Genomic DNA, 11,932 nt, shown 5'->3' with positions numbered 1-11,932 from the left:
CTAGAAGTACGTGCCATCAGCGACCGGAGTCAGGTATATTTCACTGCGCATTAGGTCAAATCCTAGCCTGAGTGTGAGTTGAAAGAAACCAGTCTCCTTCGTTGGGGCGGAATACGATCGGCGACTCCTACGATGCGATTTTCTCGGTTTCGCAACGCGAAATCTGTGCTGTACACCAGCAACAAGGTGCCACGGTGCATCCGAATTCGTAGGAATCCAAGAAGCGTGTAGGAACCAATGCGAGAGCTGGGCGTTAGAGTTCATCCATTTTCGATTTGCACTAGCAGCGCATCCTTGGAACGCTCCAAGACATCGCATGAAGTCCCATTCGAAGCCCCACCAGGTCGATGAACGTTCTCGTAGAGCTGTGGAATACAAACGCCGCCGATTTCGCTCTGCAGCACTTTCCCAAAGCATGAGACCCGGCAGGTCAATCGTTGTTCCTAGCTTCAAATACAGCCGCCCAGGCAGCCTAAATTGCTCCGTGTTTACTAAGGAGCTCTTGCGGTTGCTGTCCCAGTCTCCTCCTACAGACCTACGTTCGCCTGCACGGTGCCAGTTGAGAAAAGGCGGCAGCCATCTTTGTCTCCAAGTCTGTTTGCTTCCACTCCAACCAAAGTCGTTGCCACTGTCCTGATCCGCAGCCTCGCCATCGCAGGCACCTTCGGTGGGATGCAGCCGCAGGCGCGCAGAAAGTCGCAGTCGTGGCGTATCCGAGCTGTTCTGTCCCCAGAGCCGCCTAAGACTAAGAACCGCAGCTCCGCGAAGAGGCAAAACGTAGGGGTCCCGATTCATGTAAACATTTTGCAGTAAGAGTCTTGTTTGCCAGACTTGGAAGAAAGTAAGCGCCGGGGCATGCCTCTGGTAGTCCCAGAGGCACAGCCGATCGCTCGCAGCTCGAACTAGTGTCTCGAGCGGAACAGTTCTCCAAGCTTCAAGAGCGGGTAGCGTAGGTCTAAGTTCACCCGCAGTTACCAAGGAGTTCTGAACAGAAACGCTCGTAGGCATGGGTTACAAGCAAGGCTTGCTCCCGTGAGCACGACTACTCGATAAAAAGATGCAGCACTACGTGCGCCTTCAAGGTTCCACACCGCTTATGGCAAAGCTGCCATGCAAGCAGCCTGCCGAATTCCATGATGACGATGAGACCCGGCTCCGTCTCAGTAAAACCACATTCGAACCGAATGCAGAACGTTTATGACAAGTTCTTTCTGTATCTATAGGGAAACCGATGTGTTTGGCGTATAATGCTTCGCAGCAAGCGCAAGCAGTAAGTACTGCACCGAGAGGGTCCGTACACTCGTGTCAGTTTAAAATGGATCACTGAACTGATTACCTGGTTCCTGCGTTTCTTTTCTTTGTCGGAACTTTCTTGTAATACCTCTATATTATAAGTGCATCAAAACGGCTTACGCATTCATAAGTACTTTTAGGATTCTGGGTCGTCTTCTCAAAATGGCTCTTTCGACTCCCAGCGGGTGCAAATCGTAACATGCCCGGAACCCAGATGATTTTTTCATGCCGTAAAAAATAGTTTTGGAAACTAACCGATAACAGTATCCGTTCCATAAGTAAGTACAAGCATCTATTAGTCTCCGTTCTTTACGTGTACCATGCTCAAATCACGCATTCTTCATGTTCACGATCTTCGTGCTTCTTGGCAACGCCTGTACGCGGCACCTCGCTTCGTTGGATCGATGAACAAAACTACTCGAAATCTTCCCCTGGCAAATTCTTCACAAGCGCATACCGGAAGCTAACAGAAATTTTCACGTCAATCAAGTACCGTTGACGTTCGAAAGATAAGTTCTTCTCTCTTCCTGGTTATCCATAAAATAAGATTCGACAGCAGCATCGTGATTGCTGCAACGCAGTATGCTTCCAGAGGCTCCCGATGCTTCTGTTTATACAGAAAAGAGCCTTGGAGTCGGGACTAAGTCATCGCAGGGATCGATTCCATTGCAAAGAACGCCACAGCTTTCCACGATGTGCGAGTCGATGGATCCAGAGTTCACGACTTGATCTCCAAGCTAGATTTTCCTTGCGGTGTTTGATTCATCGACTGCAAAATCCCGTTGACCGAGCCTTTGATCGAATGGGAAAGCGTGCACTCGAGTTTGCGGTGGGCGGAGTACTCGCCAAGGCGTGTCCGAGAAGAAGAACATGGTTCTAGAGTACGGTGCCTGTCACGGGAACGAAGGATGATGTCGTGGCCAGCCTTCCGATGCACCGGTGACAGGCATATGTCGAGCGATGCAGCATGCGTGCATGCGTCACACGACGGACCTCAGAGAACGAGATGTGGTATACCTAGGGGATTAGACAACCACAACCAAGTGCCTCTACTACGACGAACGCAACGAGGTTGTATACAAAGTACATGAGCATCATAAGCGAAGCGTGGATCGCAAACACTAGCTATACATGAGATGCGTCGACAACAGCCGGAAGCAGCGAAATCGAGACTTTCACGCTGCCATCAACTCCTTCGCTTGCTGACAACGGATCTGAAAGGAGTCTGGCATATTTAAAGCCGCTGAGGTGACGGGTAAAAGGCATCAGGCACAGAAAAAGCCGTCGAATGCAGCTGTTTGTGACGCGCATAACAAACTGAAGCTTCAGCAGACACGCCTGCGCGCGGGGACCCGTCATATTTTAATCTGATATGGGTGTAGTCATCGCCGCCGAACTGCGGACGGACATAAAATGTTTCTCGCAATGTGTTTGGTCATACCACTCTTTCCAAAGCGAAGTTTCGTGTGTCAGGGTATTCGTGAGAGGATTTTCAGACAAGCAATCTGTGCCACGCATAGGCCAAAGTCGTTGACTGGTCCAATAAGTCGCTCGTGGTGGAAGGAAGGCGTCTCCCGAGCTGAGGCATTCTAGTAGACAGTACCGACGCCCCGCTGCTTCCATGTTCGTTCTTTCCCCTCTTGCCTGCCCTGGGCGGCCTGCAGCAGCGGCGACAGCAACAGACTACCGAGTTCCTCTCCACAGAAATGGAAGATCGCTTCCGGGGAAGCTGGTTTGCGCTCGTGAGTTGTTCATGGGTCTCGGCAACTCTTTTGGGAGGATATTTCGAATAACGACTTTTGGTGAATCCCACGGTGGTGGAGTCGGAGTTGTCATTGATGGTTGCCCACCACGGCTGCCACTTACTATAGAAGACGTTCAGATTGAGTTAAACAGGCGTAGACCGGGACAGTCTAGGCTCACGACACCACGGAACGAAGCAGATGAAGCGGAGATCCTCTCTGGCGTCGTCGACGGTGTCACTATGGGTACACCTATAGCTATCGTTGTTCGAAACACAGACCAAAGGTCTCAGGATTATGAGGCAATGAAGGTAAGCTATCGACCATCGCACGCGGATGCAACCTATGATGCAAAGTACGGCATACGCGCCGTCGCTGGCGGTGGACGTTCATCAGCTCGGGAAACAATAGGACGTGTTGCTGCAGGCGCCATTGCCAAAAAGATCCTTCGGACATATGCGGGAACACAAATTCTTGCCTACGTGAAAAGCGTGAAGCATATCGAGGCAGCGAATATTGATCCCAACGTGGTTTCGTACGAGCAAATCGAATCGAACATCGTTCGCTGCCCTGATTCAGAGGCAGCATCTCAAATGATCCAGCTTATCGATGAAATTCGCCGAACAGGTAACAGTGTCGGCGGTGTTGTTGAATGCGTTGCAAGGAACGTCCCTGCCGGGCTAGGATCACCGGTGTTTGACAAGCTCGAAGCTGAACTCGCAAAAGCCCTCATGTCGCTTCCAGCATCGAAAGGCTTTGAAGTAGGCTCGGGTTTCGGGGGCACTTTGCTAACGGGTGTAGAGCACAACGATCCCTTCTATATAGATAGCAATGGTAGGACGCGAGCGAGGGAGAACCGTTCCGGAGGTATTCAAGGAGGCATCTCGAACGGAGAGAACATTGTATGTCGCGTCGCCTTCAAACCGACCTCTACGATATCACGCGAACAGAATACAGTGACGCGTGCCGGTGAGCAAGTAGTCCTTCGCGCGAAGGGCAGACACGATCCCTGTGTGTTGCCTCGTGCTGTTCCGATGGTAGAAGCCATGGTCGCGCTCGTTCTTGTTGATCACTTGCTTCAACAGATTGCCCAGTGTTCGCTGCTTCCTATTGATCCATCAACGGCACCGAACCCTCTGGGACCTCCGGCTCCGGCCGGAACAGTTCTTCACGATCTCGGAAAAGATGGCCAACGATGGTGGCCAAGCGCCTGAGTAATTTCATTCAGAAATTCGAATCCAGGATTGGAGTTAAATTGAAGATGCGCTTCATTTTCAGAGCCTCTCTGCATTCCGCGTGCCGCACTGAGTCTCCGCTTGAACGTTTTGGTATATGTGCGGCGTTAGATACAGAACAGAGAATTCTAGAACACATGCACCAACACGCACCCGTTTGGTTTTTGTTTTTTCAGGCATTCGGCATAAGGTGTACATCCTGCAGATAGGGGAACGGTTACGGAAGGGCTTTATACACTCAATGCAAGCTTGAAAGAAACGGATTCACATGTGCAGTTCAGTGATTCTTCGGTCAGCAGGTTGAAGAACCACCCTTCTCGCAGTAAGAATCCTCAACATGGTGCTCCCAAAACAGAAATTATTGAACTCTGTGTTCGCAGCAGTCTCCTCGTCACTCCATTCCTTTCTATACGTTCTCTGAGAAGTGCTATCAAAGGAGCCACTGGATGCGAAATTTCCTTACCGTTGATACGAATAGTGATGAAGAGCCACGGACAGAGGAGAAATGGCAGACTTCAATGGGAGACCGTCACGCACTGAACAACACGTATAATCAATTTCGTACTGAAACGTGAACGCATGTTACTTGAGGCACAATTGTGCGTTTCAGTTGATGGGAATTTGTGTTGGAGAAGTTGTTGGGCAATATATGGATGGTCAAAGAAGAGCAAATCGCTGTTCGGTATAACAAGACAAGCGAGCTTTGCGACGAATGCAGCCATGGCGGCGATTCAATCATACGTTCGCCTACTGCTCGCCAAACAGACAGCATTGTTCTATACCAAATTCTTCTTCGAAGAAATTCGTGGCTTTTCTTTTAAAATTCCTCTTTTTTGCTCCCAGTCAACGCAAGCTCCAACAGCACTCAAGCGCTCATCAAGTGCGCAGGTGGGATGCGCAAGGGGCTGCTCTTCGTGCCAGCCTCTCTTACGCAGCTCCATCCAGGCGAAGGATTCGCCTCCGTTGTCTAAAGCCAGTTTCACGCTCACGGATCAAAAGACGAGTCGTTTGCACCCTTTTCACCAAACGTTTTCCACAAATCTTTCGTCGACCGGTTGCTCTTAACGTTTGCCAGCCGTGGACTGATGTGTTGCTTCTCTATCCGCGCGCAACAGAGACCGGAAAAGCGTGCTTCGGTCCATGCGCGTGCTCTTAACCGAGATCACGACGAACAGGTGCATGAGAAATATTATGCACATGTGTAGAACAGGCGAGATGCAGTCCGAGCGTCCACCGAGTATGATCTAGTCTCGAGATGAAAACGGATATGGGGTACAGTTACAAAATCCTTGAAGCAACCCAAAGGAAAAGGGAAGAAGAAGAATCTCCCGGACCAATATGAGAAAGATACTTCCGAAAAGAGGACGACGAAGGACAGGAATGAGGTACTCGCGGAGCGGAAAGGTAATGCTGGGACCGTTTTCATGGGCTACCTACTGGAACACATTATCGGGGAGACTGTTCTTAAAAGTGAGATACAGCGCCTACTGGATGGGGTCCACGCACGTCACGTAAAGACCCAGTATACCACGGTGGACACTTATTTACTAAATTGCATGGCCCGAGTAGTTAGTTGCTGCTGGTCTCTGTAAGCAAGAAGCATTCAAATGACTTCGAGAAGAGCGCTGGCCGAGCTCGTTCAAGGTTTCTCGTCTACAGGGAAAATGTACGCAAGTTTACTGTGACAATGGAGACTCCCTGAATATTCGCTTGCATGTACTTCAAGATACCTTTGCCGGAACTGACCAAGTTGCCCCATTCTCAACCGTTCAAGACAAATGATGAGAAAGACTTCGTGGTAAGCTTTGTTCCCTGTTTGAAGGGTGTCATGGCCATAGCCGTTTCTCCAATTCAAGAGGAGGCAACCAAAGACCTCAAAAGGAACACAAGCGCCCCTGCTAAGCTTCCTCAAGGCTCGATATTATCTGGAGTCAGGTATGAAGGTCACCAGGAGACGCGATTAAGTACAAGAATGGCGCCAAGACCCACATAGACGCAGTGGTGGCAGCCTCGAATAGAGGCGGATGCTTTGTGCGCTGCATCCAGATATTACTCATCCATAATATGGCTCATGCGAAAGAGCTTTCGCAGGTTTACATGAGACCGTGTCGGGATCACCAACATTTTCGTGTCTACAGAAGGAATAATCGCGCTTTCGAGAAACTCTTCATCGAAATGGTCAAGGAAATGAACCATAGGTAGAGTTGCTGGGCGCAAGCCGATAGCGCTGGACATGCTATGCATGGAAAGACTGCACACCTGCGCCTTCGATGAGCGCGTAGAACGAGTACAGGAATGGATTCTGTGCGAGTCCTACCGATGCGCTCAGGGCGACACACGTGCATGGCGAGCACGGGTGCACGCTGATACTGGTAGAGAAGTAAAGCGTGAAACAGAGCCGGGCGCTCGAGATGGTGTACGGGAAGCTGACCGAGCATCAGATGGCGGGGATATCGAGGCGGGTAGGCTCGCGATGGAGTCTTTCCTCGAGCAAAAATGCACGCGAGCTCTTTATGCCCCGCGGCATTAACGCCACGGTCGTTTACCGGAAATGGCACGTGCTTCGGGAGGTTTCAGCGGCTTTTGTGGCGGACGAGGTTTCGACGTAATCGTTTCGTACTCAGAGCGAGCATCGTGCTGATACGCAGAAGAATTCCGGTAAAAACATCAGTATGCAGAAGAGAGAGTATTGGATACTCACCTGGGGCAAGGCATTTTTACGCTAATGCTCATCGACACAGCAAGATTCACGCATCGTATATACACACTGCGGATGATTATTCTTGGCAATTGAAAAACAAGATTGGAGTTCCATTAGTCAATATTATTAAGTATATACTCGCTCGCTTCCACATCTCAGCTCGCAATAGGCGTCACAGCGATATATTAGAATACAGCAAGTCTCAAGAGAAACTCGAGCTCTGAAGGGCTCTATGAGGAGCTCGCGATCGTCTCAAGAACAATCATATTCTCGCTAGAATCTGCGAAGCTGCATCGCCTCAACGAGTGCACACGATGCCGTTCTTTGTTCTTCGCAGCAGGGATGAGGCATTTAAGATGGGTCCACTTCCCGTGCATCTTAATACAGCATTAAAAGTCACCTGCAAGAGTACAGCGGACTGCTTTTTGCAACTCCAAAGACTGTATTGCCCGAACAGCACGTCATCTGGCTACAAACCGCGCCCGCAACCAGCACTGCATCCTGCCGGTCTCCATGGAAAGAAGGGGCCAACATTGGTGCTCTCGCGACTCGCAGCGGTTTCACTTCTCTGAGAGCTGCTGCACTGACGGCCCTCTCGCAAGCAAACGGCGACCGTTGAACCTCACGCCGTCCACCACCTTTGCTGCATAGCTCGCATCCTCCGTTGAAAAAAACTCGACAAAGGCATAGTTTCCTAGAATTTTGCCTGTAATGCGATCTCTGGGAATCGACACTCGACGCACTGGCGCAAACTGAGTAAAAAGTTCTGCTAGAAGCCGTTCGGGTGAATCCGTGACAGCAGCACCTTCTCCGCTATTAAGCGACTCGTCGGCTGCAACAAAGCCAGAGACGAAAACAGTCTGATCTGGGTTGTTGAGGCTTCGAGTTGCAAGAGAGTATGCTGCAATACCGTCCGCCTCTGGAACTGTTGGAGCGCGCCTCAGCCCAGAGCCGTTCATAAGTTGTGCGGCAGGTCGGAGGACCACCCCGATCGCTCTGGAAGAGTACGATCGGCGAATTTGTTCAGTTTCACCGCAGCCTGCGAGTGCTGCCGGTGACCAGGAACGAGACTTTAGTTCCTCAAAAAATGGTCCTGCGTACTTCAACCCCCTCTTATCTCTCGATTTCCCCGCAGACTCGCTATCCACAGAAGCGGGAATACGAACAGTAGCCGCATGATGGCCGGTTGCGTTGGCGTGGCGCCCAGGCACAACTCGCCGGCTGGCAGCGCAAGGCACCGAGAAAGGTCTCTCGAGAGCCGTTTTCGCCTACTTGACTAGGATGGAGCCCGTTGAGAGCTCGAGTTCCGATCGTTTTGGCGGCTTCAAGAGGTTAAGCAAAGAGTTCTATCAATCATCCTTTCGGATAAAACCTATAGACCAGCTTAATGCGGAGACGAGTCGCTGTCACCCAGAAAGCGCACGTGTGCTTACGCTAGCTGACCTCGTTGTTGTCGGCGTTTCCGGTACATTGGGTGCTGGCCTTTTTTTTCTTCTTGGAAGGGCTGCGCGCACTGCTGTTGGGCCAGGAGTGAGCATCTCCTTCCTTCTTGCTGCAGGAGTCTGCGCGCTTGTAGGGTTATCGTATGCGGAGATGTCTTCACGTATACCATCGTGCGGTGGCGCTTACTCTTTTGCCTATGCAACCTTGGGGGAGCTGGCAGCGTTTCTCGTAGGCTGGTGCCTCTCTCTGGAGTATGGCGTGGCTAGTGCTGCGATAGCGCGCTCATGGGCTGCCTATGTAAGGCACGGGTTCTCGCAAACAGCATCGATAGAAGTTGGTGAGCACAACATATCATTGCTGGCTCCGCTTTTGATACTTGTGCTTACCCTTTTGCTTGCCTCTGGTCTTCGCGAGGGGCGCTACATCGTTGGGTTCTCAACGCTGGTTTTCGGTGGAGTGCTGCTCGCAGTCTTCTTCTTCGGATTGCACCTTATCCGTCCGCGGAATTGGGCTCCATTTCTGCCTTACGGGTGGCGTTCGGTTTTAACCGGATCAGCATCCTTGTTTTTCGCATATGTGGGCTTTGACGAGGTAGCTACTGTGGCGGAAGAATCGCACGCTCCCACTCGCAATGTACCGTTCGCCATGTTGGCTAGTCTTGGCATCGTGGCTAGTGTTTGTATAATCGCCTCAATCATTGTGACCGGAATACAACCGTATTCACAATTATCCGATACTGCGCCGTTTGCAGGCGCTTTTGAGTACGCTGGGAGCACATTCTTCGCGAAAATCGTCGCAATTGGGACAGTTATTGGTCTTCAAAATACAGCGATGATTGCCCTGTTAGCTCAACCACGACTCTTCATGGCAATGTCCAGAGATGGACTTCTTCCGGAAATTTTTGGAGAACTCAGTGGATCCGGGAATACACCACGAGCGGCCACGATTCTGTGTGGAGTAGGATTGGCGATTATTGCGCTGCTATTCCCGCTTCACAGCCTATCCGATATGATCAGCGCCGGTACCCTTGTTGCCTATGCGGCGGTCTGCCTTGCGTTGATTCGCACTCGACTTATCGTCAGTGGTCACGGCCGCGACTCTGGTGGCCTCCTAACTCTTTTATCTGTGAGCTTCGTTTTGTGCGCATTGATCTGGAGAGTGGGAAACGAAAGCGCGGCATCGATGCTCGGTGGCGGCTTCATTGCGGGAGTCCCGCTTTTGCTGCTCGCCCGAGTACCTTTGGCCAGCGAATCGGACCCTCCACGTTTTCTTTGCCCACTTATGCCATGGACGCCGGCATTAGGTGCATTCTTTTCGATTGTGCTTCTGTTTCAGCTCAGTCGTACTGGGCTGTTGCTACTCTTGTTTTGGACCCTTATCGGCTTATGCATTTATATTTTCTACGGATTCCGGCACTCGCACGCGCGAAACTCGCAGGCCACCGATTTCGGGGCAAGTGTACGCAGTGGTCGCCGACTAACGAATGCTCCAGACACATTTGTGGAAGCCGCAACCCGTCGATCGATGCGAGTGCTGAGCAAGAAGCAGGACCCCGCCACCGCTGCAGGTAGCGATCGAACGGAAGAGGTTCAGCTGTTTCAGCGCGACATCGACCTATTAGCGGATGCAATAATCGACTTGGAGGATGAAGAAGACTCTCTAGACCATGAAGATGCCAATGAAGATGACATGGAGCCAGATTTTGTGCAGATTGAGCCGGCTAGAGACAAAAATGAAACGAAGCAGTGAAACACCTCCATATCCGAAGCGATGTACTCATGGACGCAGTTGGAGTCGGCGACGGAGAGCAGCAAACGGCAAAAGCGCGCTCTGTTCAGCAATGGCTGATAATTATTTAGTCCCAAGAGGCAGCTCAGCATGAAATTTGCATGCATTCGAGTGAGGACACACATTTAGCGCCGAATTCACTAATGTAATGGCGGATGGTCGCGCACGGGCAGCAAAGAGGACGTTTGGTTCAGCACATATCTGGTCTGCGGACTTCACCATTTCAGCACTGTTAAGGTCGATATTGGAATTGAGGCGAGGGGCTCAGGTTACCGAGAGAAGATGACGTATTCTAGGGTCAGTCGCTGCGAGTCTTCGGAATACCGGTTTCGAATAAGGCGCCCAGGGCGATCCTAGCGAAGGTTGCTGCCAATAGGGCTGGGCCCATTCTGAAACGCCCCCGTCGTGTGAAGCACTAGTATACTAAGGCTTTGATGGAAGGCGAATTTTCTTTGTTTTTCTTCAGTGGACAATATAGCTGCTCTACCAAGAAGCGCCCACATCCGAATCCTTTACTCGTGGTGGCCTCTCAACGTGTGCGCGGAGGAAACCGTCTCCAAGAATCGCCAGTTATACAACAGCGGATGCACATCTCACTCGTTTGGTGCCCCGCTTAGATTCAAACATCCTTGGAACTCTTCACTTCCTCTGCTCCTCCAGATTAAGCTGCTTTGTGACGGACTGAAGCAGCCCCTCACATGCATCTTCAAGAATATCGAGCACGAGGCGCATGCTGTCACCTCCATGATACCAGGGGTCGGGAACCTCCCGGATATCTTTCCTGTGCCGGCAGTACTTGGTAATTTGTTCCACTTTGCTTTTTGCAAGTTCGACATATTTCTTCCCCCAGTACGCAGCAGCTTTGCGGACCTCCCTCTCGTTTTCAGCATCCATGACAACGATAAGGTCGAATTTTTCTAGATCATCCGGTTTCATGGGCCGGGATATCGAATCAACCTTGATATTTCTTTCTGAAGCGATTCGAACCATTCGCGGATCAGCTCGGTCACCTTCGTGATAGCTCCAGCCGTTCTCTATGTACCAGTCGGGGTTCCCGCCGCCCGTGCCACAGGAGTCCACATAGAACAAGTTTTCGAGCCCCTGTTCCGCGATCTTCTTTTTTAGAATGGCCTCTGCTGCAGGCGAACGGCAAAGGTTTCCCAGGCAGACGGTTAAGATACAAAACTTTTTTTGTGTTCCAGGTTCGTTTTTATTGGCGTTTACTTTGTGCGAAGTCATAAGGACACCTGCAACAGCTGAAATCTCGTGCAACCTGCTTTCCACTCGATTAAACTTTTGTGGAAACGACACAAAGTGTTTGATCGCTGTTCTCGTTCGCTCTGATACTGCTAGTCCTGACCTGTAAGTTCTTCTGGTCCCTGCAAGTGTCTGGACAAAACAAACGACTTTTCTCCTGTGATAATCCATAGATAAGCTCTATGGCACGCGTGTATGTTCACGGCCGATCCGCGCAGCAATTGTTTTTGACAAAACCTTTAGATTGACAATGGATCCCAGATTGCGGGATGGATATTCGCTTCGGGGAAAGCGTCCATCATGATGCACCTTACCTTCAAGTTCCATTCCCCGTACTAACTCTCGGATGTACTGGTCGTTTCGTTGTTCTATCGTGCGCCGAGCATGCCATGAGCACCCGCCTTAGCGGCTATAGCGCGGGTGCGGATGCAACATAGAGGCAGAACAGCATTGCCATACCGTTAAGGGCGTCG

The 11,932-nt window shown here is 50.9% G+C and overlaps 5 protein-coding genes across 5 annotated transcripts; 2 read left to right on the top strand and 3 right to left on the bottom strand.

The window, feature by feature from the left end:
* CYME_CME065C (hypothetical protein) lies at positions 1 to 1,008 on the bottom strand (the record flags this gene model as incomplete). Its single annotated transcript, XM_005535523.1, has 1 exon — positions 1 to 1,008. One exon carries the CDS (start codon positions 1,006 to 1,008, stop codon positions 1 to 3), a length of 1,008 nt encoding a protein of 335 aa, XP_005535580.1.
* A 1,906-nt stretch (positions 1,009 to 2,914) lies between these two features.
* CYME_CME064C (chorismate synthase) lies at positions 2,915 to 4,249 on the top strand (the record flags this gene model as incomplete). Its single annotated transcript, XM_005535522.1, has 1 exon — positions 2,915 to 4,249. One exon carries the CDS (start codon positions 2,915 to 2,917, stop codon positions 4,247 to 4,249), a length of 1,335 nt encoding a protein of 444 aa, XP_005535579.1.
* A 3,282-nt stretch (positions 4,250 to 7,531) lies between these two features.
* On the bottom strand, positions 7,532 to 7,930 carry CYME_CME063C (similar to splicing factor 3b subunit 4; the record flags this gene model as incomplete). The annotated part of the gene is made up of 1 exon (XM_005535521.1): positions 7,532 to 7,930. The coding sequence occupies one exon, from the start codon at positions 7,928 to 7,930 to the stop codon at positions 7,532 to 7,534; it is 399 nt and encodes a 132-aa protein (XP_005535578.1).
* Positions 7,931 to 8,252: 322 nt separating this feature from the next.
* On the top strand, positions 8,253 to 10,163 carry CYME_CME062C (probable cationic amino acid transporter ctrA; the record flags this gene model as incomplete). The annotated part of the gene is made up of 1 exon (XM_005535520.1): positions 8,253 to 10,163. One exon carries the CDS (start codon positions 8,253 to 8,255, stop codon positions 10,161 to 10,163), a length of 1,911 nt encoding a protein of 636 aa, XP_005535577.1.
* A 678-nt stretch (positions 10,164 to 10,841) lies between these two features.
* Positions 10,842 to 11,630, bottom strand: CYME_CME061C (similar to protein-tyrosine-phosphatase-like protein; the record flags this gene model as incomplete). The annotated part of the gene is made up of 1 exon (XM_005535519.1): positions 10,842 to 11,630. The coding sequence occupies one exon, from the start codon at positions 11,628 to 11,630 to the stop codon at positions 10,842 to 10,844; it is 789 nt and encodes a 262-aa protein (XP_005535576.1).
* Between the last annotated feature and the right edge of the window lie 302 nt (positions 11,631 to 11,932).

This window comes from Cyanidioschyzon merolae, chromosome 5, assembly GCF_000091205.1.
Source record: "Cyanidioschyzon merolae strain 10D DNA, chromosome 5, complete genome".
Classification (NCBI taxonomy): Eukaryota; Rhodophyta; class Bangiophyceae; order Cyanidiales; family Cyanidiaceae; genus Cyanidioschyzon; species Cyanidioschyzon merolae.
The sequence above is the reverse complement of the archived record's forward strand: the minus strand, read 5'-3'. Positions and strand labels throughout refer to the sequence as shown.